Source organism: Vipera ursinii (assembly GCF_947247035.1).
Source record: "Vipera ursinii genome assembly, chromosome: 2".
NCBI lineage: Eukaryota > Metazoa > Chordata > Lepidosauria > Squamata > Viperidae > Vipera > Vipera ursinii.
This window is the reverse complement of record NC_139513.1, coordinates 47,018,008-47,045,637: the sequence shown is the minus strand read 5'-3', so window position 1 is coordinate 47,045,637 and position 27,630 is coordinate 47,018,008. Positions and strand designations below refer to the sequence as shown.

General features: G+C 40.2%; 1 protein-coding gene across 2 annotated transcripts in view; it reads right to left on the bottom strand.

Annotated features, from left to right (window-relative positions):
- Positions 1–27,630, bottom strand: part of GRM7 (glutamate metabotropic receptor 7) — a gene marked incomplete at both ends in the record, with an annotated part of 531,980 nt that overhangs the window by 26,551 nt on the left and 477,799 nt on the right. For both annotated transcript variants that reach the window (XM_083355185.1, XM_083355186.1), the window contains one exon: positions 832–1,078. In XM_083355185.1, the coding sequence (XP_083211311.1) occupies positions 832–1,078 (247 nt within the window). The remainder of the gene's footprint in view (positions 1–831; positions 1,079–27,630) is intronic.

Sequence of the window (27,630 nt, the reverse complement as noted above, 5' to 3'; positions counted from 1 at the left end):
TTGCATGGTAAGTGCTTCAAATTTCTAAACATCTGAATAATGTTCACACGAAATCAAAATATCTTTTAAGCAAACTAGGCATGGTTGTTTTGTGTTCACTGTGGGTGAAAGAAATCTACCACCATTTCATATTGGAACATGAAACAGCAACTGATTTAGGATGTAAATTTTTAAAAGTTTAGTTTTTCCCTCATATTGAAAGCAGATAGCTCCAAGATTGCTTTTTATTCTTCTTGTTGTTGTTAGTAGTAGTATCTTAAGACATTTTCTGTCTGTAGCTGTAGTGAAAGACCTCAGACCAGAATGCATCCTCTGTATTGTTGGACTTCGATTCCTGTCACCCCCAAAAGAATATGGCCAGTGGTCAAGAATGATGCCATGAAGTGTGCAGGCATATATTGCATATACTTCTTGGTATGAGTAAGCTGCATAAAATAGGCAAAAAAGACACCTATTTGTTGCCTGTCTATTTAACAGCATCAGATTTGGGTGACCTGAATGAGTAGTCAGTCTGAGATCAATTATCAAAAAATACCATCATGCTCAAAAGGCTACCCCTAAAAGGAAAGGGAGATATCTGGAAGAATTGCCTGTGGTATTCTAAAGCAACCCAGAGAGTTATTCTCAGCAGGGAGCATCAAAAAGCCCTGGGCAAAAGATTAACATTATAAAAAGAGCATTTCATGGGAATAGAACAGCTTCAGATAGACTTCTGTATAATCTTCAAGGTAAGAACAAAGTAGGGATGAGTTCTCAAAGATAAGGCTCCTCTCAACACAGTCTCTACAATGCTCGGGGGGGGGGGAAAGCAACACGTTTCAAACTACTTACTGTTTGGATCTACATTTTCACAAAGTTCTGTTTTTGCTTCACCGTTGGGCCTGTCGCTAGTTTTGTGTGATAGTCGTGATGACATAGTGGCTGCTGTCACTACTGCTTTGAAGCTACGTTTCCGCTTTTGGACGTTTAGTTCAGGATGGAAGATGATGATGTAAACTTTCGGCATGTAAAGCATCCCCAGGGCCACTGAAGCACTTAAGTTCATAGATATTGTAAGGGTGGCAGTTTGTACATAGACCTAGGAGACAGAATAGGAAAAGACACCATTGAAAAACAAGGAGTGGGTAAATGCAATAAGTTTAACAATGGAGGTGTCTCTTATGCTGTATTCTGAATTCCTCATCAACAACAATTTGTTAGATGCTCAAGATATTTAGGTTATGCATGGACCTCTGATCCAAAAAAATTACCTACACAATCAACCTGAGACCATACTGAAAGAAAACAACAACAACAAAATAACAGAGATTCTTCTTAAGCTTGGTTCATAATTAACTTGATATTATAAGTGAATATATATTGGTTTTTTTTTTTTTAGGTTTTGCTGTCAATTATGAAACTGACACATTTACTTCAAGTCTGCTTTAGGCATTGTCCAAATATGCCTGTATTTTTCTAGTGAATAACTTTTTACCTGACATTTATTTTTTATTTTTTATTTTAATTCCATTTATATCCCGCCCTTCTCCGAAGACTCAGGGCGGCTTACAAACTTAGCAGTAGCCTTCATTCTATGTATAAGCCTGCTTATTAGGGCTTTCACACCTCCCCCAAGCAGCATTATTACAAAGTCAGCTTAATTGCCCCCAACAATCTGGGTCCTCATTTTACCTACCTCGCAAGGATGGAAGGCTGAGTCAACCTTGAGCCTGGTGGGATGCGAACCTGCACTAATTGCAGGCAGCTGGTGTTACTTAAGGAGGCATTAGCCCACTGCTCCACCAAGGCTCTTAAATAGGTGGTATCCAGAATTTAAAAATAAATAAATAAGTGAACTATAAAAATTTAATAAACCAATGGAATTTGGTCAGAGTGACTGACAAAGTTCTAAAGTACTAAAATGGAGAATTCCCTTTGAAGTAGCACAAGGTATGAGATGGGCCCTGTTTGTTTTATTACTGTCCCTTGGACCCACTTGTTTTTATCTGTGTATGAACGTGCCCATATTAATTGACCCGGGTTGAGTTTGCGGCCGGGGTGGGGGTGCTGTTTTTCTTCTGGGGCTGTGTCAGGGTGCAGTCTGTCGAGACGTGTTATTAGCCTCCTCCCCCATCTTAATTCTGCTGGTGATTTGCTAGTTGTAGAGCATGGTGTTGTGTGTTGTGATAAGAGGAACTGGCTGAGTCGCCTTTGCCAGTTTCCTTTAACGAATTTTTTCAAGGCTTCTTTTGTGTATCGTACCATAATTTCAGCCATTCCGTTCGACGATGGGTGGAACGGCGCCGACGTGACCAGCCTAATACAATTCCTCGTAGCGAAGATCTGAAATTCACGAGAGGTGAATTGAGGTCCATTGTCAGAAACTATGGTATCAGGTAGGCCGTGTGTTGCGAATATTTTTCGTAAGGCGTGAATAGTGGCTGTGGACGTTGTTTTCCTAAGGGGTATGACTTCCAGCCATTTGGAATAGCTGTCCACTACAATTAAGAAACTTTGGCCCTGGATAGGTCCTGCAAAATCTATATGTATGCGTGACCAAGGGTTCCTTGTAGTCTCCCATTTATGGATTGGTGCCTGGGGTGGTTCATTCCTGGTCTCCTGACAGGTGTAACACCCACCCACATACTGTTCAATTTGTTTATCTATGCCGGGCCACCACACATAACTTCTGGCCATCGCCTTCATTTTTACAATTCCAGGGTGCCCTTCATGTAAAATGTGCAATGTTTGGTCTATGTTTTTCTCTGGTATGATGACCCTATTTCCCCATAGCAGGCAACCTCTGTGTGTTGAAATCTCATTTTTTCTGTTATAATAAGGTTGGAATTGGGGTTGTGGGTTTTGAGTTGGCCACCCAGTTGTGGCCCATTTGAGGACTCTGGCAAGTATTTTATCTTTTGTTGAATTATTGGCTATAATGTTTGCAGTCAGGGGGCATTCTGGAAGTTGGGAGATTGCTAAAATCCCGCTGGCTGGGGCTGGGTCTGAGTCCCTGGTTTGTATGGGCAGTCTGCTGAGGCAGTCAGCATGGCCCAATTCTTTACCTGGTTTATGTATTAGCTGATAAGAATAGGCTGCTAAAAATGTTGACCATCTTAAAATTCTCGGGGAGAGGATTTGTGGAGTAGTTTTATTCCAAGTAAATATGCCTAGCAGGGGTTTGTGATCTGTAAATATAGTAAATGGTCTTCCATACAGATAATCGTGAAATTTTTTGACCCCTGCCACTATCGCTAGGGCTTCCCTGTCAATTTGTGCATAGTTTCTTTCAGCTTTGGTCAGAGTGCGTGAATAGAAAGCTATTGGTCTTTGTGTACCGTCCTTGAATATGTGACTTAATACAGCCCCGATTCCATAGGGAGAGGCATCGCAAGCGATGCATATTGGGGTGTCTTCCCTGAAAAGGGTGATAGTTGAGCTGTGACAGATAAGCTTTTTTAACGATTGGAAACTGTTCTCATGTTCCTTGGTCCAGGACCAAGTTGTACCTTTGTCTAGGAGCCTATGGAGCGGCTCTGCAATAGTGGCTTTGTGGGGAATGAAGGCATGGTAAAAGTTTAACAGCCCCAAAAAGGATTGAAGCTCTTGCTTATTCCTAGGGCTGGGTGCGGTTTGAATAGCCATTAGTTTTTCAGCGGTGGGGTGGATGCCCTGGCTATCAATTTTATACCCTAGGATTTCTGTAGAAGTGACTCCAATAGAGCACTTCTCCCGCTTAAGTTTGAGACCGGCTTCTCTGAGCCGGCTCAGCACAGCTGACAACCTGTCAGCTAAACTAGCTTCGTTTTCCCCGGCGATGAGAACATCGTCGAAATAGGGGCAGACCCCGGGTATTCCCTTCAGGGTCTTTTCCATGATGCCCTGAAAAATACCCGGGGCTGCAGATATGCCGAATTGTAGCCTCTTTACTTTAAAAGCACCGCGGTGGGTGACAATAGTTTGAGCTTCCGCGGTGTCGTCTGTGACAGGCAGCTGTAAATACGCCTGTGTGAGATCCAGCTTGGCGAAAATGGTGCCAGAGCGGATGGAAGCAAATACGTCCCTTACCGCTGGCACCGGGTAAGCGTGGGGGCTGAGGGCTAGGTTGACTGTCGCTTTATAGTCCGCGCACAGTCTCACTTCGCCATTAGGTTTGATTGGGGTGACAATAGGGGTCTCCCAGGTTCCCCCTTCTGTTGGTTCCAGTACCCCTAGTCCCACGAGTCGGTCAAGCTCGTTTTCAATTTTTTCTTTAAGGGCGAAAGGTACCCTCCTAGCTCTTATTTTAATTGGTTGAATTGCTGGATTTAGTTGCAGGGAAATGGGGGAACCTGTATATTTCCCTAAAGTGCCATCGAAAACGTCGGCGTACCTTTCGCAAACGGCTTCTAGGCTAGGTGTTTGAATGGTATTAACCCCCGTTAAGGCGATGCCCAGTGGAGTGAACCAGTTTAGCCCTATCAAATTGGTACGGTTCCCTGGTCAGCTCTGCCAGGTTCATGTCGGGTTTGGACGTCAGTTTCTTCTGTAGCTTCTCGTCCCTCAGACCGATCACCACCTGGTCTCTGATGCGGTCTTCCAGGTCGGGGAAGGAGCAGTTCCGCGCGGCGTGTCTGACCCCGGCAATGAATTCGTTGGCGGGCTCGTCCTGCCGTTGTTTCTTTTGTGCGAATTGCACCCGCCAGTACAGTTCTGAACGCGCTGGCATGTAGTACTTGTTCAGCTGGTCCACCAGGTCAGCGTAGGAGACTTCCGTGATGGGCACTGGGCTGAACAGCCCGACGGCTGCGTCGTACACCGGGGGCCCGCTGATGTACAGCAGAGCGGCGGCCTTTGCTCGGTCGTCAGTGATTTTACTGACGAGGAGAAATCCCTCGACTTGGCCGAGGTGTGATTGCCATCTCTCGGGATGGCGGGTATCAAACTCCCTCACACGGCCGAAGTTTGCCATGTCGTCCGGTCCTGGGTTGCTCCGATGGAAGTTAAAACTTCCGTGACAGCTCTTGCCGGGAACTCTCTTCCTCGGCCGTGACTTCAGCTCCGGAGCTATCCCACCCTCGTCGCCAGTGAAGTAGCCGAAGGACCACTCGGGACGACAGGCTAGTCCAACAACAGGTTTATTAAGAGCAAGGCAAACATAGAATAACTTGTCCGGCTTTTATAGCCGGCAGCTGGTAGCGAGGACCAATCAGCGGTGTTCATTTTGGCGCCCTGTCAGGCAGGGACCAATCCGCGTCGTCTTTTGTTGACAGCTCCGGCTTCCGCGTGTCTTGGTGTTTTGACAGCCGCGAGCTGTCAGTGGTTGCGCCTGCGCTGTACGGTGGGTGCTTTGACAGCTCAGGCTTCTCCGTAGTCCGGCGTTTGACAGCCGCGAGCTGTCAGTGGTGGCGCCTGCGTGGTGCGAGGAACTTTGACAGCTGTCAAAGTTCCCGCGTGTATTTCTGTCAGGCGGTTTTACTTTATATACTAGGCGATGCCTTCTTATTTGTACTGTTAACATATATATACATTGACTAAAGGAATGTTTACATATATAATACACCCTTCTTCCCTAAAAGCATTTCCAAAGTCAATGCCTGTAGAACCCCTTACTCTAAAACAATGTGAATTCCATGAATGATTATTTGAGCAATGTTTCCCATATTTCTTCTTCCTCTGAGAGGACATTTGCTAATGACAAGAACTTGAGAGGCTGTTTTGCATTCTGAATTCTGGGGGTGGGGTGGGTGGGGGAAATCTGATGGATATTCTCAAAACATAGCTCCTGTAGTATATATGGGCAGACCAGTTTCTAAGAACTATGTAATTCATGAAAAGGGCCATTTAAGTCATTGAGTTCAATCCCCTTCTCAGTGAAGATATACAAATAAAGGCATTTCTGATATAGCCTAGCAATTGGGTCCCTTGTAGAACATTTAATTTAATTGCTTTCATGTAATTAAAGAATACTGTTTTGTTTCCTATACTCTGAGACAAAAGAAAACAATCTTTCTGTACATAGCATCCCTTCACATTTGAAAAGCACTGACATATTCCTTTCAGTGATTAAGCTATTGCCAAGTTTAAATTTACTCAATTTTCTATCTCTCACTGTAAAATTTAGTTTCTTGTCCTCTGGTCATCCTCATTGCCTTTATCTGAACCTATTCTAGTCTCTGAATTTTTCTTGAAAGGTAATGCCCCAAATGAACACTGTTCCTACCATGAGTGCTACAGAATTTAGCACAACTATTACTTTTCATAATTTGGAAATTATGCTATGATTGATGCCATCTAAAATTGCTTTCCCATTTTAGCAGCTATGCACATTAGCTTCCAAGAGTCTTTTTTTTTACATCTTTTACTAAACCAGATACATGCATTCTGCACTTATGTATTTGATTTCTTTTACTTAAATGGATAATTTTATGTTTGTTTCATCTGTGGGAAATGAAAATATAATCCCCCCTCATATAATAAGATAGGGTTGGTACAAACATGAAGTAGGCCCCCAGAGTAGTGATTTAAAACAAAGCTTTAACTGTTTCACAATACGAACATACTATTTGTGATCTGCTGAGCTTTGTGCAATATGAAATTACAAAGTAGATAGGTCTTTGTATATTTGGAACTTGAGTATTGTAGCAGTGGGAGAAATAGGGAACTGAAAGTAGCTGGTGGATGTGAATTGCAATGTACACGGGTATATGTGGAAAGTTATGCTCAGCAGAAAGTATATGTGGAAAGTAGGTCAGCAGAGAGTCAGTAAGAGGTCAGCAAACGTCAGCAAAAGTCAGCAGACCATCTGACTAGAGTCTTAGAACAAGAAAGGATATAAAAGTTTGGGACTGGATCTGATTGATTTGCCAGTGGCCTATAGCTGTCCTTTTGGATTCTGCTATACCATAAGGTCCTCATTGCAATGGGTTATTAATATACATGATGATGTGTTATTATGCTTGCTATATTCCAAATTATCAGCAAAATAAACGTCTGAATCTTAAAGTAAGAATTATTGTTTTGTGTTGCTGTCTCTGGTCTTTTTCATTGGGTTTTTCCACGACACATCCTTTTATTTTCAGTCCAAATTTGCTAAATCAATTTTTACATTTGTTTTTGTATTTCACTATCCCTCTCAATTCTGAGCCATCTACAATCTCATAAGCACTTTTCATCTCTTTATCCACGTTATTACAGTGAATATTTCAGACTAGCAGGTTTAGAACCAAATCTGATAGAACTAACTCAATACCTCCTCCAATTTCATGAGAAAGCTGATGATCAACTTTTTAAGTGCAGTTTTCAGGCCAGCTGTGGATTCACTTAACAGGCTTTCCAATTGTCCTTGGAAATCTATTTGTAAGTAATTCACTCAAAAAGGAGTAACATTATAACACGGCCAAAGCTGCTTCCTAGGACAGCTTCAGCTTCTAAGTTGTTTTCAAGGCCAGCACTATGTACAACATATTGCAATAGTTTGCATTATGATTGTCTCAGAGCCTTATAGCCCAGCTATTGACTCCAATGGTGCACAAAATGGATTTGTGTGAAGGCCTACCTAAGAAGAAAACCCATAAGCTGTGTATCAGTCCCAAAGAGTGAAGTACAACCCAATCATGACTGAAGATGAAACATCTCTACACTCATGTGGTTGTTCTGTACCAGCCTGCTACCGGCCCTGCAGCAAAAGCAGGGACAACCCCTTTACAAACGGCAAGAGGCTGGAATAAAGCCTGCCAAATTTATTAACATAAAACAGAGCAAGACAAGACACCAACCATGAAACAGGAGCTATGAAACAGGAACTATCCAAGCAGTTGCCTTCAGCAAACCAGCCCTCCCACACATTCCCCTTAAATACAGTTCAGGGCGTGGCCTCTCTCTGCCTCCTTCCGAGGTGCCCCATTGTCTTCCTCTGTTTACTCCTGATTGACTGCCTCCTGCGTCGGGCATCCTTGAACAGGGCCAGCTGTGGATCATCTTCATCCACGCTGTCAGGCTCACACAGCTGGGTCTCCGTCGTGACCAGGTGGGAGGGGCCTGGCTGAGGGCTCTGCGGAGCCTCAAAGCCATCATCAGCAAGCTCTTCAACACCCCCCCTCCTCCTCTGAGTCATCCGACCCAACTGCCGAACCCACAGGCTGACCCTGAATCACAACAGTGGTCCACATGGTCACTGCCATCCATTTTAGGGCTCAGCTCAAGTCTATTCCTCTCTATTCAGCTTTTTGATACTGTCCTCGTTCAAATGCATTTTTGTCCAGATTTGTTTTTTCCCAAAAGGATATTCCAGAGTTTCAAAACTCTAACCACCCACTCCTCCCAATAACATCTCTTCTGCACATTGAGTCTACACAATTCTTTGTCTCATTGTGCAAACTTACTTCTGAAAAAGAAACTTTTGGCAATTCTAGATTTCAACTTATCCAAGAAGCTAAATTTGGCCTCTCTGACTATCCAACTACTTTTCCACATATTATCAATGCCCACATGTAGATGACTAATGACTTCTTCCAATAATATCTCCTATCAAGACAGCATTTGTCACTATGAGAGAAACAAACCACCACAGACTCATACTCTGATTACTCATATTACAAACCTTCACTACTAGAAAGTCTCCTCTGACTAGTGGCATATTCTCAATGTAGCTACTAGAACTGGGTCCCTTTGAGCAGACCCCTGAAGTAACATCTACTTATCCTGACTTTTGAGGGTGTTGGGGATGGGATCGTGCTTTCTGTCAAGGAAGTGGGATTTCTTAATGTGAGCCATCAAGTGTTAAAGTACTATACCAGTATTTAAATGAATCCACTTTGTAAACTGTCTAAAGACATAACTGGGAATATGATAGATACTGCCATGGATACTATGTCAAAGCAAGCAAATTTGCAGCTTGTTTTCAAGGTGAGAACTGCAGCCAAAATAATGAGTCTTAATTCTTGAGAAATCAAGGAAAGCAAGGTGGACAACCTATAATTCTTCATTAGACTCTCTTTAAGCCCTCTTTTTATGCTCTCAGATCTCCTTTTAACCATACTTCCAAATTTCATTGTCAAGAAAATTAGAGACCTGGGTCATCCATATTAGAATAATACCTAAAATATGTTACTCCAATTAACATTTTTAAATCCAATCCTCCACTCTCTCTCACTCCCCAAGTGAAAGACCAAATAACCAAGACATCCTGGCCTTATCTATGGGCATGAAATATTATACACATTTCTCACCACCATATCTTAAGAAGGAATTATTTAATTGGAAAGGGTTCAAACAAGTCATCAGGAGCATTTAGGGGTGGGACTATCAAAACAGTCAAGATGGTGGCCAGAAGCCCAGAATTTAAGCTGCCTTTTTTACATGATTAAAGTTCATGCACAGCTGTCCTAAAGGACAGATTATAGCAATTAGCTTCTCTGCTTGCAATAATGGAGGCATGACAGGGTTATATAAAAATCACTAATGGCACAAATAATATAGATAAAGAGACTTTTGGCTTCTTTTGTGTTGTTAGAATTATTTACACAAAGAAAAAAAAAGTTACTTTTTAACATAACAAATGGTCAAACTCTGAAATTGGCTACTTATACTTGTGGCAATGAGAATCCAACTGGCTGAGTTGCTTCATGAAAGATGAAACCATAAATACTTATTACTAAAGATGGCTGTTTAGCACTCCTTGAATGAGAAGTAGCATATTTTAAAATGGGAAGGAGCTTTTGTCTTCCAGTCCAGATGTAATGGAATGTATGGAGGACTTTGGGGAACAAGAGGAAGAGGAAAGAGCCCCCAGTGGCTTAATGGTCAAAGAAAGAAAATTAGGAAGGACCTAATTGATGGATCAATCAGTTAAATGTAGTGCTGGGAAATTTGTACTTTCAGACTAGCAAGATTCTGTTAATGTAGCCTTATTATAAAGTAGAATCTGGTTATGTCTGGGAGGGCTCTCACCAGGCTAGCAAACTTCACAGATGCATTTAGTTGGGCATCACATAACACAAAGGCTAGACTAAATGGGACTATGGTCATATCCATCAAGGTTATTTTTACTCTTATTTTACACATAGCTGAAGTGTCGAGCCCCGCAGGCCCGACATTCAGTGGGGGACGAGCTTTGACATGAAGGACAATACCAATGTGACAATGGTCATAGTGTAGGACAGTAGTTGCTATTAGATGGCTCTAAAATTTCCTTCCTACAGTGTTCTGCATTTGGAGAACTTCTGATAGAATAATGTGTTACAAAATGGCTATGGGAAGATTGATGCAGCACACGGAAAACCAGTATTTTATTTTTTTAAAAAAAATGACAAAACTGCATGCATTATAATTCTTCCCAGGTACACCCAGTGTGTGTCAAGAATAAATTCCACCTATTTTCATGCCATTCATTCTTTCCCTTTCATTTCTAAAATAAAATGAACATTCTAGGGCACCAAACCACTCAAGCACTAAAGCATGATTTTAGCTTCCATCAAGTCGAATAAATCCTATTCTAAATCTTCTTATATGCTAAGAATTAAGTGCCTGAATGGGTCACCTACCTGCATAAGCATATAGAACTAAGGATGGAAAATTAAGCAAATCATATTACAGATCACAGGGGCTTTATGATGTTTTACAAGCTTCATCAAATTATTTAATAGTTTAATCAACTAATGCTTTAATTGCAGATTAAAATTTGTCCCTCATTTATTCTTTCATCTGGTTTATAGAAGTTGTTAATTCATTCCTACATGTTCCATATATAAATGAATATGAAACTCAAACATAGCTGTCCTTGAAATTTGAAGAAAAGGCTAGGAACTATTTTGCATTTTAGGACAGCTTTGTTCAAATATTACATGAAATTATAGATTAACATAATAAGAATAAATTCCCATGAGCAGCAGGTTTGTAATTTTACTTTTTTCTTTCTTTCTCTGGAATAGCTACAGTAAGATGAAAGTAGCCTCCATACTCATTTTAAGATGATTTCAGTGCCTGAAATGGAAATTAATATTAAAGAAGAGTCAATATCCAAAATACTACATGCCAAGAAAATTATATAGATCTGACTGTAATGTTTAGATGATAAAAATCCCTCAGTCCAGGAGTATACGGTAATTGTAGTTAGTGGAGAAGATCTCTGAAATTCATGAATAGATTTCTAAATGATAACATGGTAAGACCAAAGCCTCAAGGAAATCTGGTTACTAATAGTGCCAGTTTTTAAAAGGGTCCTTTATTGAACCAGGGACTATGGGAAGTCCTTGTTTGGTTTGAACCAAAGTAAACTTGAAATGGACAATCCAGAGATGAGGTGAACTAAATTCTTCAGGCTGCTTCCGGAATTTGTGAACACAGGTGGATTGAATGGGCTACTTTATATCAGATAATTATATAATATTCAGGACATGAAATCATAGAAATGAATCGAATGGCAACGATACTCAAAAAAGGCATTGTTATAAAAATGCTGATTTGTAACTAAATAAGTGACAGGATCATATCAGAATTAATGGTTGTCCAATGAACAACAAATGTTACGCAAAGGTATGGTTCTATAACTAATAATATCCTGCAAAAACAGTAAGGAATTCAATAGCTAATTGCAAAAGCTGGGAAATGAAATAGCTAGAAAAGACATAATCTTTGTAATTAGCAGTTGCAGTGCAAAAGTTGAAGAAGTGGAGCAACCTAAAATTAAAGGAAGGTTTGGATTAAGTAAAAACAATAATGCCAAGTACATATTGATAGACTTTTAAGAGAACTCTTTGTTCATTGCCAGCATATCATTTAAGTAACAAACCATTTAGTCAGCAACTCAGCATCTTTAGAAATACAACATTTGCAATAAAATCAGTTACATCACAGGAAACAAAATGAAAAGGTTCAGTATAATCAGCCAGGAGACTTCTACATGCAGATTGTTGTCAAAAGTACAAAATAGGTGTGTCAGCAAGATTTGGTCTGGAACACAGTTTGGCCTGTGGGGAAGGATAGTTTTATTGTTACCTAATGATTCTTTTGAGCTGAGTAGGATCTGAGATAGGTGGTCATATAACTTCTATAAATCAAGAAATAAATCACATGCAGTCAAAATATATCAGTTCTGTAAGAAATGGAGTTGATATGCTTATCTTAGGCAATAAAATTCCTGAGGATTTATGGGAAGAGATAAGGCACTCTCTTAAAGCTGAATTGGAGAGCAATCCAAGTAGGTTTCAAGTGCAAGGAAAAAATGGAGAATGAAAGTTTGGGGCTACTAGGAACTATATTATAAGAAAGACATGATTGGATAGGAAGACAGATGGAATCAAATGAGGGTACCAAATGTCTGAGATATATAAGAACTTATAAAAATAAAAGTGAAAAACTTATTTATCTATCTACTGTACATACCAATCATACTATTCCCTTTTAGGGTAACCAACAATGTACAAAATGCAGGAGTTGGGAGAAATATCCATGTTTGGGAAAACTGAGGGGCATAGAAGATGGATAATGGATAAATTAGATTTTTGAGAACAAACCCATCTTCAGAATATTGTAGGAATTGCTACAGTATAAATTAACAACTGAGGGCAGGTCAACATTATAAGTACTATACCATACCAATACTATGGACTGAGCTTTATTCAGAGATACCAAACAAACTATGAGTCAATGAACTACATAAAAATATACCTGGCTGAGGATCATCCAGTCAGCTTAGTGGTGGAATATTTAAATTGGGTCTCCTTACCCCTAATTCAGTGTTCTTACCCTACCAATATGCCGATGATACCCAGTTGTTTATCTCCACCCCGAGCCAACCCAGTGATGCCCTTGACATGATGTCCCGGTGCCTGGAGGCGGTACAGGTCTAGATGGGAAGGAACAGGCTTAGGCTGAACCCCTCCAAGACCGAGTGGCTGTGGATATCGGCATCTCATACTGTCCAACAGGTTCCATCTCTTCTTATCGGGGGGAGCTATTGTCCCCCTCAGAAATGGCCCGCAACTTGGGTGTCCTCCTGGATTCACAGCTTAATTTGGAAGATCATCTAACTGCCGTGACCAGGGAGGCTTTTGCACAGGTTCGCCTGGTACGCCAGTTGCTCCCCTTTTTGGACCGAGATGCTCTATGCACGGTCGCCCATGCCCTTGTCACCTCTCGCCTGGATTACTACAATGCTGTCTACATGGGACTGCCCTTGAAGTGCGCCCGGAGGCTTCAACTGGTGCAAAATGCAGCCGCGCAGGTGCTTATGGGAGTATCTCGATACTCCCATGTTACACCACTCCTGCACAAGCTACATTGGCTTCCGGTTGCCCTCCGGGTGCAATTCAAGGTGCTGATAATCACCTTTATACTTGCAAGACCACCTGCTACCAATGTCAACCTCCCATCGCCTGGTTCGCTCCCACAGAGTCAGCCTCATCAGGGTGCCGTCAGCCAGGCAATGCCAGCTGGCAACCCCCAGGGTGATAGCCTTCTCTGTGGGCGCACCAACCTTCTGGAATGAACTGCCCCTGGAGCTGTGGATGGCCCCTGACCTTCGGTCCTTCCACCGTGACCTAAAGACCTGATTATTCCAACAAGCAGGCCTGGACTGATCATGGTTTTTAAATTTGTTTTTTATTGGTTTAAATTGTTCTTATTTCTTATATTGTTTAATCCTCTTTTAATTTTTGTATTTATATCTTTTAACTTTTTATTGTTGTGAGCCACCCTGAGTCCTCAGGGAGAAGGGTGGCATATAAATTTAATAAACCTTAAACCTTAAACCTTACTATACAATGTCTTGGAATCAGGAAGGTTTGCCTTCAAACCACCAGGGCTCAAGTCATTCAGGACATAATGAGAAAAAGAAAGTACCCAAAATAGGCAATTAATTGCTGTAGAACAGTGGTCCCCAATGTTTCCAGCTTGGTGACCTGGGATGGTGTGTGTGTGTGTGTGTGAGTAGTAGGCACACGCATGTGCTGTTCACTTGTACAAGTGGAGATTCACGTGCAAGTGTAAGCGCCCGCTGGTCACGCAAATGGAGCTTCATGCACGGACGCTTGCCCACCACTTCTAACAGACTGCAGCTGGGGGTTGGGGACCTCTGCTGTAGAGGAATGCTTTGTGGAGAATGTGGCAGCTTCTTAGCTTAAATCTTCAGAATCAGGGGAATACTATTAGAATCTGCCCCAGGAGCATATCCTCATTTCTGCCACTTCCATTGGACTTAACTTTGAGTTTTTATTAATCTTTCTTTTGACAGATACAAACACCAGTGATGTCTCCAGTATGTCATATCCTATTCAGATACTGGCACTATTTCAACATAAACATTTCTACGCGGAAGGGATTTTAGAGCTGTAAATACTATTCCAAGGTCACATTTTACAATTCTTTCCATTAAAGAACAACTGACTTTTTGTACTAACACTTTGAAAAGAAGTGTAAAGGAATGCTTACTTTTTATTCTTAATGATTCCATCAATTTGATGAAGTCAACAGCTAAAACAGCTGCCTATTTATGGGCTCTACGGCCACATGACCACAGAGACGTCCTCGGACAAGTGCTGGCTCTTCGGCTTTGAAACAGAGATGAGCACTGGCCCCTAGAGTCAGAAACGACTAGCACGCATGTGCGGGGGAACCTTTACCTTTACCTTTTACTAAAACATTGGATTTTTTTTAAAAGAAATATTTATTTATTATTTAAAGTATCAGGTATCCTGCTTTTAAAAACCCAATTCTTACAAAGTTTATAGCATAAAACAGTACTGATAAAGCAGTAATAAAACACAGTTCATTAGGATAATTGCCTGGTAGAGGAAGACTGGCCTAATTACTGAACAAGCAAATACAGTTTCTGAAATCACCATAATGCATCTTCAATCAATCAATCAATCAGAATAGAGCTAGAAGGGACCTTGGAGGTCTTCTAGTCCACCCCACTGCTCAAGCAGGAGACCCTACACCATTTCAGACAGGTGGCTGTCCAGTCTCTTCTTAAAAACCTCCAATGATGAAACACCCACAACTTCTGAAGGCAAGCCATTCCATTGGTTATGTCAATGCTGTAAACATTGAATGTTCCCACTCTGACAACTGATGAAAATTGCAGCCATTTTCTCTTTGATCTGAACATGCTTTTTCTGGTATTTAGAAATTAGGTGAAGTGCTAAATGCTCGAGCTAAGCTAGCCATAATAATAACACTGCTTTGTAGGAACCCAAGAACAAACTGATAACTTTTTGATGGGCTGAGGAGCTGGGGAGAAAGCCTGTGTTTTAGGCTAATTGGAGAATGTGATTCATGACAGCTTATTGGGGGTGGGAATTGCACTTTGTTACTTTGTATCTGGGGGAAGGGAATTTAGTTTTTGGGTTCAACTATGTAGTGCCGATACTTTGTTTCCTGAATAAAATGTTCTTTAAGGAAGAATTTTTGCCTTGAAGTTCTTTCGATGGGTTTCATCTATCGGAACCATGACTGGTTAATTGTTCTCACTGTTAGGAAGTTTCTCCTTAATTCCAGGTTGCTTCTCTCTTTGGTCAGTTTCCAACCATTGTTTCTTGTCTTACCTTCTGGTGTTTTGGAAAATAGGTTGACCCCCTCCTTGTGGTTGCCCCTCAAATATTGGAATACTGCTATCATGCCACCCTACTTCTTCTTTTCTCTAGACTAGCCATATCGAATTCCTGCAACCATTCTTCATATGTTTTTGTCTCCAGATGCTTAATCATCTTAGTTGCTCTTCTTTGCTCTTCTTTTTCCAAAGTCTCAACATCTTTTTTTTGTAATGTGATGACCAAAAATGGATGCTCCAGGATTTTTAAAGATATGGTGGAATGGTTCTGAGATAACATCTGCCAGCTCCTTCAGAACTCTGGAATGTAATCCATCACATTCTGGTGATTTTATATTCATCAAGATCATATTTGCATTATTTCTAATTCTGGCTTGTTTTTTGTCTTGTTCACCCTTAGACTGCATAACTCCTTAAATATAGAGTTTTAGATATATGACTGCCTCTGAATAAGAGGCACATAGAGAACGTTGTATTCAATAGAGGGATTTCAAAATTAATGAAATTATTTCCATTTTCCAGGCTCCATTTTTCATCTATGCTGTCATGGTTCTTCTTATTATCTTTAGTAAGTAGGGACAATATTTTATCTATATTTCCATCTTTATAAATTACTTTTGGAAACATATATTAAATATAGATAAAACAAACTCTGTAGGAATATATAAATAATCTCTCTCTGTGTCCCCTTCTCTCTCCCTCTGTCTCTATTTTTCTTTGTGGATGTTTTAATTTAATAGCACTATTTTTAGGGCTTTTCTAACTACTTTTTTCTCTGGAATTCCCTGGCTTATACTTTCAAAAGTGCAGTCAGTGCAGCTTTCAAAACAGAGGTGGTAAATGGGCGCTCTTAACTACAATTGGAGCTTCTGATTGCCTTCAAGGGCAGCCCCATACAGGAAACTTTGCAGTAATCCAAATGAAAAAGACCAAGGCACAAGAGACTGAGTAAGACCTCATGATCCATTAATAGGTTTGATTTATAGGCCTTCAGAATATTTCTTTCATTTGCAAGTCTTTTATAGTTTTCAACCACTTTTACATTTCTTACAAAAATGGGGGATAGGAAAGGAAAACCTGTTCACAAAGAAACATTTGAATAGCTTCCTATGCTGTTTGGCTGCACTTATTATTATTATTATTATTATTATTATTATTATTATTATTATTATTATTATTATTATTATTATTATTATTATTATTATTATTATTATTATTATTATTATTCAGAGGCAATAAGCACCCCAGTATGGCTAATCAAGACAAGCCAGTATGAGAAACAATGAAGAAACAATAAAATACAGCTTACATAAATACAACACTAAGCCTAAAGAAGCAATAACATCTTCCTAACGTCTCCCATCCAAAACAAAAACCCAGTCAATGATGGACCCTTTTTCCAAGTGAGCAGGCATGCAGCACCTCCCAGGTTAATTTTGCTCTGAGGCTGATTTTATAGGGATTTCAGAATGGTTTATATAGATTACAGTCAATAATGAATCTCACCTGTACATGACTGATCATTTTTGCCAAGGTCAAGGAGGACAGGTATATCCTATAAACATGCCCATCTGCTCATCTCATCTCATCTCATCTCATCTCATCTCATCCATCTCATCTCATTCTTGACAGTCTGCATCTCCCTATGCCAAGAGAAAGGCTATGCCAAAGATAACGAGTGTCTAGTTTACAGCAAAGGTACTTTTTCAAGACGCAACTGGACATTCTTTGTTTTTCCTTGAAGTTTCTTCAGTTCTGACATTCTTGGATGAGATGCAAAACATGTTGTAGCATTACCCTTTCAAGGGCCGCCAAAGCCCAGGCCCTCCTAGCCTTCCCCCTTCAGTCTCGCTCACAGCTGCACCCTCAAACATTGGCAACAATGTCCTTTCAGTGGGAGCTCATGTGGAGTGGAGAGATGACAGGTTCTCATTGAGGGATTCACAGGAACAAAGATGACCCGCCCCAACCACAACAGTCAGTGTGTGACAGTACTTAGCAGCCCAGGCAGTCATGGGAATAATAGTCAGTAGTTTATAGTAGCTGTTTGGGATGCAAAAGGGGTGGGGAAGTCCGCTGGCTCCAGGCAGCAATGGGGAGCTCCGCAGCCACAACTTGCTCCACATAGGCAACTCCCCACAGTGTCCACACTCACACAGGTGGTAGTAAGTAAAGTTCAGATGGCCGGTGGTCTCCGAAACCACAGCAACCAGCCTCTCCTTTCCTTCTGTTGATGCTCATAGTCCCAGGTCTTTCTATAGCAATTCCCTTCTCCCCCTTCCTTTATTTTTAAAAACTGAATCTAACATTCCAGCAAATGTTCTCTCTGCCCACACTCTCTCTTCCCTCTGCTCAGGATATTCCCCCCTTGTGAAACAAGCAATAAAACTCCGCTTTCTCACTCTCCCTTTCCTTCCCTCTCCTTTAAAGAGAGGGAATCAGCTAAAACCCTCAAACTCCTCTTTGGCTTCACCTGGTCTATGCCAGACAACAGCAGCAACCACCCCCACCCCCTTTCTCCTTTTCCTTTTCTCTTCTTCTGTCCGATCCATGCACTCCATGCTGCAGCTGTCCAAGCCTCCACCTCCTTCTTTCTGGCCAGGGTCCCGCAAAGCCTCTCAGCCAGCTCCACTAGATGTTCAAGGAAAAACAAAGAAAATCCAATTGGCTCTTGAAAAAGCACCTTTGGGATAACCATCACCTGGATGACTGAGAATCTCCATAGATATCTTTATATCAGAGTTATAGCCAAGAACGGAAGATGTTTCATGCCAAGAAGGAATAGACAAGATAAACAGAGTAAAAGTTTGAGGTTAACTGATATAGTGTGCTAAACACTCAAATATATTCCACTGTGTAATTATTATATAGTAATATAGAATTTGATCTATGCAAGGGGAAGAGGATGTAGTTGGAGAAATTCTGCTGAGCTAAGCTGCATAATGTAACTCAAAGATGAAATGAGTATCAAATCTGGTTGCATAGAACAGGGCTATCAAACTGCCAGCCTGTGGGCCGGTTGCATCGTGTTGATGCTGCACCCACCTAGCTCCGGCAATGTGAAAAAAGTCACTATATGTCATGACATGTCACTTCACATGGCGAGTTTGACAACACCAGTGGCATAGAACTTAGAATCTAATTTGATGCAAAATAAGCAAAGAGTTTGAGACATATCTGAAATTTACTACCTTTTTCTATCTCAATATATGTTACCTCCCAGGTTAACGCAGGAAAAATTAATCAACCTGGAAAGATACCAGCTGCTTGGAAACAGTAGCAATGACCTGTTCTGCCTTACAGAACAGTGAAGAATGGGGATAGCTTAATACGTAATTAGTACACGAAGCTGAGCTGCATTTGGTGAATTGAATTAAGAAAGGAAAGGCAGAGAATTAGGAAGGCAATATGAGTAATTATCTTCATCTCAAGCACTTATCTGAAGACTACAGATAATTATTCCATAGAAATCTGCACAGAGAGTTCCTCATTCAGATCTGTGCTTTTATCTTTCATGTGACATACACCATCATCACCACATGTCTAAAATGTTATTTTTAATAATGTATGCCATTATTGCTCTTGATTGAATTTCTTTATCCTTCCCTGGAATAAGGAAAAAAAAAGATCTGATCTTTATCTGAAAAGAAAACCAACCCTTATGGAAGGTTCTTTTGCGCTTATTTGAAAACTGCCTGAAGTAATAATTCATAAGATCAGAGGATGCCCTGCTCTTCCTGGGCTAGTCCTACCAAGAAGACAGCTTGTAATCTGTAGACTCTTGTGACATGGAATTTACTTTTATCAATTACAGACTTCAACTTGCAATGTATTAATTGTCATGTTGAATAAATTTCACTGAGCAATGCTGAAATCTTAGATACATTTATGGCTGAGAAAAATTAATTAGCTGCCAAATAGACATAAGCAGGTGATGAATGCAGGCAACATTCAAAAACAACACAGTAAAACTGAAAATCCCTTTTTCATGAATATGTATAATTTCTCATTCTGGCAAAGTATCTGTCATAAGACTCTTCATGAAGTATTTTAACAGGAAGACATTTGCCTGGACCAAATGTGACAAAACACCTGTTTGTCTACTTCTGACAGTCTGAATTGGGAATGATGATCTTTATAAATGAATTAGTAAGGTGACCCTTAATTGAGAATGGAACTAAGGTACCCGGGATTCTGCAGATTGCTTTAATAATCTAATCTTGTGGGGGCTGAATAGCTACAGATGACTGGGTAAGCATATAACAATCATTGGGTGCAAAACCTTCAAATGGTATTTATTTATTTTATTTATTTATTTTATTATATTTATATACCGCCCTTTCCCGAAGGACTCAGGGGGGTTTACAGGGTGATTAAAACAAAAAATACAAAAGTTAAAAACAATTAAAAAAATATATCAATCCCTGAACAAATAAAAACCCCAGTTAAAATTAAAATTAAAATTCTCAGCCTGGGTCAGAGAGCTCAAAGAGCCAGGTCTTCAGGTCCCAGCGGAATGAATGGAGGTCAGGGGCAGTCCTAAGCTCCACTGGCAGCTGGTTCCAAAGGGCAGGCACACCCACTGAGAAGGCCCTACCCCTGGATGTTATCCGCCGGCAATCTCTTACCGACGGTACCCTGAGAAGACCCTCCCTGTGGGAGCGCACTGGACGAAGGGAGCTTGATGCCAGCAGCAGGTGTTCCCTCAGATATCCCGGACCCAAGCCATTTAGGGCTTTATAGGTCATCACCAGCACCTTGAATCTCACCCGGAGGGCAACCGGGAGCCAATGCAGCTCGCGGAGTAGAGGTGTTACATGGGAGTATCGGGAAACCCCCATCACAACTCGCGCAGCCGCATTCTCCACCAGCTGAAGCCTCCGAGTGGTCCTCAAGGGAAGCCCCATGTAGAGAGCGTTGCAGTAGTCTAAACGGGAGGTCACGAGCGCGTGAGTGACTGTGCGTAGGGCATCTTGGTCCAGATAGGGCCGCAACTGGCGCACCAGGCAAACCTGGGCAAAAGCCCCCCTGGTCACGGCTCCTATATGGTCTTCAAAATTGAGCCGTGAATCCAGGAGGACGCCCAAATTGTGAGCCCTATCAACGGGGGATAACACTTCATCCCCCATCGTTAGAGGTGGAATAGTCTGGTTAACCCGAGATGCCGATATGCACAGCCACTCAGTCTTGGCAGGATTGAGACGAAGCCTGTTTCTCCCCATCCAGACCTGGACCGCCTCCAGGCAATGGGACATCACAGCATACTGATGATACCCCACCCCGAAACCACGAATGATCTCACCCAGCGGCTTCATATAGATGTTGAACAGGAGGGGCGAGAGAACCGACCCCTGAGGAACTCCACAAACAAGAGGCCTTGGGGTAGATCTCTGCCCTCCCATCAACACCGACTGCGAACAGCCCAGGAGGTAGGAGGAGAACCACCATAAAATGGTGCCTCCCACTCCCAACCCCCTCAGTATGCCAAGTATCACTAATTTTGAACAATGAAAAGAAGGTGATAGTAAAATAAATAAATAAATTAAAAAGATGACACAAATTTAAACCTCTGAGAATATAAAAATCTTTTAGGTCTTCTGATCCGCAATTGTCAATCAACTGTTGTGTGTAGATTCTTTTATGCCTGCAGTAAAGATGCTATCAAGTTGTGGTCAAAAATCTTGATAGCCTTCCTTTTTTCCTTTGATTTTAATCTTTTTGAAAAAAAGTAACATCTCCATGTTTGCCAATTCATTTCCCCATCCATCAGTTCCTGCAACCATTGATTCATCCCTTCCTCTTCAGACTGTGCTTCCTCATTCCCCACCACCACTTCATTTTGGGGGTCTTGTTCGCCCTGTCTCTTCCTAACTCTGATGCTTATGTAGTCATGACATCTGAGGGTGAGATAAGCTCAAATTGATTTGAGACAAATATAGCTCCTCTCCAGATCTCTCTACTGAGCACAAAGAGACTGGGAAAAGTATGAGGTCAATAGGGATGTATTTTATATTGTTTATATTCAGTGGAATATAAACAATGTAAAAATTAACATCAATATTTGCCTTTAAAACCACGTGGTTCTTCTCTCCTGTAAGAAATTCATGATCTCTGTTAAACATTAGTGTGCTTTTTTTAAAGATTGGAGCTAATAAAGACTGGCCTCATGTAATTTGTGGTGAAATTTTTAATAGTGGAATTTAAGGAAACATAACTAATAGGACAATCATGAGATACCATTTGGTACAAATGTGGCTCTTTGTTTCAGAAAAGAACTTAAACTAGACTTACTATATAGTAAAGCCTGACAATAGTAATAAACCAAAGAAGCAAAAAACAGCAAGAAATACAATAACACTGATCACTGCCTAAAGCTGCTTGGCACAAATATTTCTCAATGTAAATCTCTTGCTTGTAAGTCTTGAGCAATGGCAAATGTACATATTATAGTTATGCAAGTTATGGGATTCATGAAATTTCAGTATGTCCAGGGCAGCTGCAGCAGGAAACAGTGGTTTAAACAGTGGTTCACTTAGCAATTGTGGTAAGAAAGGTCGTTAAACTGGGCAAAGTTAACAATTGTCTCGCTTAGCAACAGAAAGTTTGGTCTCAATTGTAGTTATAAATTGAGGACTACCTGTAGTGCTTTAGTTCAGTAAGGAAAGTAGCTTTGCTTCAGTGTGTCAAATTAAAGTGTTCCATTTTTCTCCTCTTTGCCACTTCAGTGCAGAAAATAAAAGGAATTTTTAATAGAAAAATAAATCAGAATCAAAGTGGTATCGCTGATCTGATTTGCATCATCAATTCAGGGTATAATTTGACTCAGCTCATTCAGATATAATATGGAAAAACAGAGAAGCATATGAAGCTGCATGAACCATACCCATATAAGTTATAATAAATTGGTTTGTCTTTCAGTTCCTACAAGACTCTGGATACTCATTATTGCAAAAGACAGTTATAGGTTTCTATGTGAACAGCTAATAATAATTAAGTTGCACACACAGATTTTATTCCTGTCTTTATTATATTAAGACAGAAATGTACAGTCTAATGTTCCAAAATTGCAAGCAGTTTTCCAAAGGTGTGATACTTTGGCACAAATACATCCAAAAGATATTAGGACACAAATGTATAGTCTAGGGTTCCAAGAAAACAAGAAGTTTTCCAAAGATGTGATAATTTGGCACAAATACACCGAAAAGATCTCACTCAACTGTAATACTTCATGTGATATAAAGAAAATAAGGGGGAGTCATCAAAGAAACTCTAATTAACTAATGGAATGAAGTATTAACAGAATTATTCTTAAATTACATCTAAGCATCCAATGGTCTCCTAATGTCAACTGCATTTTAGAAGTTTAGCTCCTAACATGACATTAAAAAGCTAAGTGTAACTTAAAGAAGAAGGAAAAATGTTGTGCAGCCCTTCAGGAGGACTGGGTGATTCCAACTTCATTAGGAGGTTTAATAAATTCACAGATTTTCTGGAGAAATATTAAACTAGAGAACAGGGACAATGAGTTAATTGATATAGAACGTTCCCATTCCTGGCAATCTAAAAATTATAGGGTTATCAGTGCATTAACATAAATGTGTGAATGAACAAGAATATCAACCTTGCTGTGAACCAAAATCACTTTTAATAGCAAGTGCTACACAAAGTGCACTAATCAAACAGGTGCTAAGAAAACAGGGGAACTCAGGCACCACACAGGTTATGTAGAAAGTAAACACAGGCTTAGTCATAAAGGACTCAAATGTCTATACACCAACACACAGAGCATGAGCAACAAACAGGGTGAATTAGAAATTCAGAAAAATGAGGGCAGATATGATATTGCTGCCATTATGGAAACTTGGTGGGATGTAACCCAAAAATGGAACACACAGCTAGACAGATTTTTTTTTAAAAAAACAGACCAAATAAAAGAGGAGGTGGAGTTGTTCTCTACATAAGAAATAACTACATCTTTACATAAATAGAGCACAACAATGATGAAAACTGTCTTGAATGAATTTGTGTCAATATAAAAGGGGGAAAAATGACATTGACATAGGTGTATACTGTAGGACACCCAACTAAACAGAGGTAATAGATGAACTTTTTGCTAGTCAGTTAACTAAGGTATGTAGGAAGCACATCACAATAGTAATGGGGGATTTTAATAAAACCTGACATCAACTGGGAGTCAAATTATGCATCAAGTAGCAGATCAAACAGATTCCTGACAAACCTAGCAGACAACTTTGTCTCCCAAAACGTAGAGAAGGAAACTAGGGGATCAGCCATATTGGACTTAATTCTCACTAACGGAGATGAAATGATAGAAGGTGTTGAAGCCACAGGAACCTTGGGAGGAAGTGATAATGCAATATTGGGATTCAACATTATGGAAGCACAAGCAATAGAATACAGTCAAACTAGAGTCTTGGACTCTAAGAGAGCTAATTTCAATAAACTTAGAGAGGGCTTGGGAAGAATTCCATGGATGAGAATCCTCAAGGGGAAAACAACTCAAGAAGCTTGGGAAATTTTGAAAAGTGAGATAATAAAGGCCCAGTCTAGTACAATACCAACAAAGAAGAAAAATAACAGCTCTCAAAAGAAACCAGCATGGCTGCATAAAGAACTCTCTGATAAATTGAAAGATAAAAAGGACAAGTATAGAAAGTGGAAAGAGGGGCACACAAGTAAGGCAGAATATTAGCATATAGCCCAAGCCTGCAAAAATGAAGTGAGGAAAGGTAAGGTTCAAAATGAATTAAGGCAGGGGTGTCAAACTGCTGGCCCACAGGCTGGATGCATCATGCTTAAACTGCGACCACCCCATTGGCAGCAATGGGAAAAAATATGATACGTCATGACATGTCATGTGACGTTGTGAGTTTGACACTCCTGAACTAAGGCTTGCAACAAAAGTCAAAAATAACCAAAAAAAAGCTTCTTTCAACATGTAAAAAACAAGAAAATTTTAAGGAAATGAATGGTCCATTCATGGGCAAAAGTGGGAAGAAGGTGACAAGCAACAGAGAGAAAGCAGAACTACTCATTTCTTTCCATCTGTATTTACACAAAGGGAAAAAACAGTCCTACCTATCAAACACAGTGCCATAAAAAACAGAATAGAAACACAAGTTAAGATAGGCAAGAAAACGGTAAGTGAGCACCTGTCCAACCTAGATGAGTTCAAATCATCAGGACCAGATGGACTACATCCCAAGGTTCTCTAGGAACTGGCAGATGTCATCTCAGAACCACTGAACTATATATTTCAAAGATCCTGGAGCACTGGGGAATGACCAGAGGACTAGAAAAAAACCTGAAGTAGTTCCCATCTACAAAAAAAAGGGAAAAAAAGGATACAGGAAACTATAGACCTATCAGCCTGACCTCAATACCTGGGAAGATCTTAGAAAAGATAATCAAGCAATAAATCAGTGAACATCTAGAGGCAAACAAAATCATTACGAAAAGCCAACATGGGTTTGTCAAAAACAGATCATGTCAGAAAAATCTTATTGCATTCTTTAACCAGGTGACAAAATTAATGGACCAGAGGAATGCTGTGGATATAATTTACTTGGACTTCAGTAAGGCATTTGATAAAGTGGATCACAACCTACTACTTGATAAGATAGAAAAATGTGGGTTAAACAGCATCACCACCAGATGGATTCATAGTTGGCTGACCAGCCATACTCAGCATGTGGTCCTCAATGAAACCGCATCTACATGGAGGGAAGTATGTAGTGGAGTGCCCCAGGGCTCTGTTCTGAGCCCAGTGCTCTTCAAAATCTTCATCAACAATTTGGACGAGGGGATAGATGGGGAACTCATCAAATTTGCAGATGACACGAAGCTGGCAGGAATACCCAACACTCCAGAAGACAGGCTTCTGCTCAATAGTAGTAACTGTGAGAGGGATCTCAGAGTCCTAGTGGACAATCACTTAAATATGAGCCAGCAGTGTGCTGCAGCTGCCAAAAAAGCCAACACAGTGCTAGGCTGCATTAACAGAGGGATAGAATCAAGATCATGTGAAGTATTAATACCACTTTACAATGCCTTGGTAAGGCCACACTTGGAATACTGCATCCAGTTTTGGTCACCACAATGTAAAAAAGATGTTGAGACTCTATAAAGAGTACAGAGAAGAGCAACAAAGATGATCAGGGGACTGGAGGCTAAACATATAAGGAACAATTGCTGGAATTGGGTATGTCTAGTTTAATGAAAAGAAAGACTAGGGGTAACATGATAGCAGTGTTGTAATATCTCAGGGTCTGCCACAAAGAAGAGGGAGTCAAGCTATATTCCAAAGCACCTGAAGGCAGGACAAGAAGCAATGGATGACAACTAACCAAAGAGAGAAGCAACCTAGAACTAAGGAGAAATTTTCTGACAGTTAGAACAATTAATCAGTGGAACAATCTGCCTCCAGAAGCTGTGAATGCTCCAACACTGGAAGTTTTTAAGAAGAGACTGGACAGCCATTTGTCTGAAATGGTATAGAGTCTCCTGCCTGAGCAGGGGGATGGACGAGATGACCTCCAAAGTCCCTTCCTCCATCATCATCATCATCATCATCATCATCATCATCATCATCATCATCATCATCATCATTGTTATTATTGTTGTTGTTGTTGTTGTTGTTGTTGTTATTATTATTATTATTATTATTATTATTATTATTATTATTATTATTATTATTATTATTATTATTATTATTATTATTATTATTGAAGTGGTCCTGATGGACATATGAGACATTCCACTACAGAAGATGTTCAAAGGCCAGTTTCACCAAAAAGACAACAAGGGAAAACTATTAATTATGTTGAGCAAGCAGGAAATCAGCTAAATCTGTAAGGAAGGCATAAAAATGAACAAGATATAGCAGACAGTGTTGCGGTGTAAGCATTTAAATGTGTGTTTGGTGCTGGATTAGATTGTGATATTGCATTTGCTCTACCTTTGGAGATGGGGATCGAACAATTTATGAACTACAGAACAGCTGCTTGAGTTCTCTGGAGATAATTGAAGGATGTATGAGGTTGAATAACAAACTATATATTTTGGAGTCTTTGAATGATAAGCCTACTAGGATTTGGTGTGCTTATTCTATTTCTTCAAGCAAATGAATATGGAACACTTTGTTTCATTTTTCATGCCTGCAAATATGCCATTAAAGTGACTGACACATAATCTTGGCATTTTGTGGTATTCAATATCAAATTTGAACTACTGCTATAAATCGTACTTCTTTGCTACTTGCCCTTCATTCATGCTCTCCATGGTAAGAGATTAGAGTTCAAATGAAAGAGATTTTTTTTTCAAGTGCACATATAAATGTGCACAGAACACAGGCACACACACAAACTTCTGTGCACAGCAGTCTTCAAAGGTACCTTTGATTCATGAGACTAAGAAAAGAATTATTTAAGCTAAATGTATATACAACTGGGACCTGTTTAATTCTGGCTTGGCAAAACCCAGCATGAAACACTAGATAAATCCACAAATAACTAAAAATGAAACTATGGCCATATCACCCTAAACATGACCAATTTCATCTGATCTAAGAGATTAAGCATGATCAGAACTGATTAGTACTTAGAACTTGGTCCAATACATCTGGAAGAAAAAAAGAAAAAATGGAGCTTCAATCTTTAAATGAACTATCAGTTCCATTCCTTGGCAACAAGGTAAGGTAATCTAATTCTATCTATGCAATAATAAGTGGATTTCTGCTTGAATTATGGGGCCATTTTGCCCTGCATCATTGAATCCCTCAAAAAATGATTTTGGGGAGCTTATTCCAATATGAAAGGCAATTGTTATTCATAGAAACTATCCATACTAAGTATCTACTTTTTCATAAAATCTTCTTCAGACCACATGAAGGTATTATATTTTGAATGCAGCATCTGGCAAGCATCAGCTGGACACTAACTACTGTATACCAGTATAAATAACCTTGAGATATCATCTTGCCACATTGTATTAACAAATGTCAGATGTGCATACATTATCATTATGAACTTTAGAGGGGGACAAGCATATGTGTCTCACTTGATAATTGTATTAAAATGTAATATCTCCTCAGAATTATCATT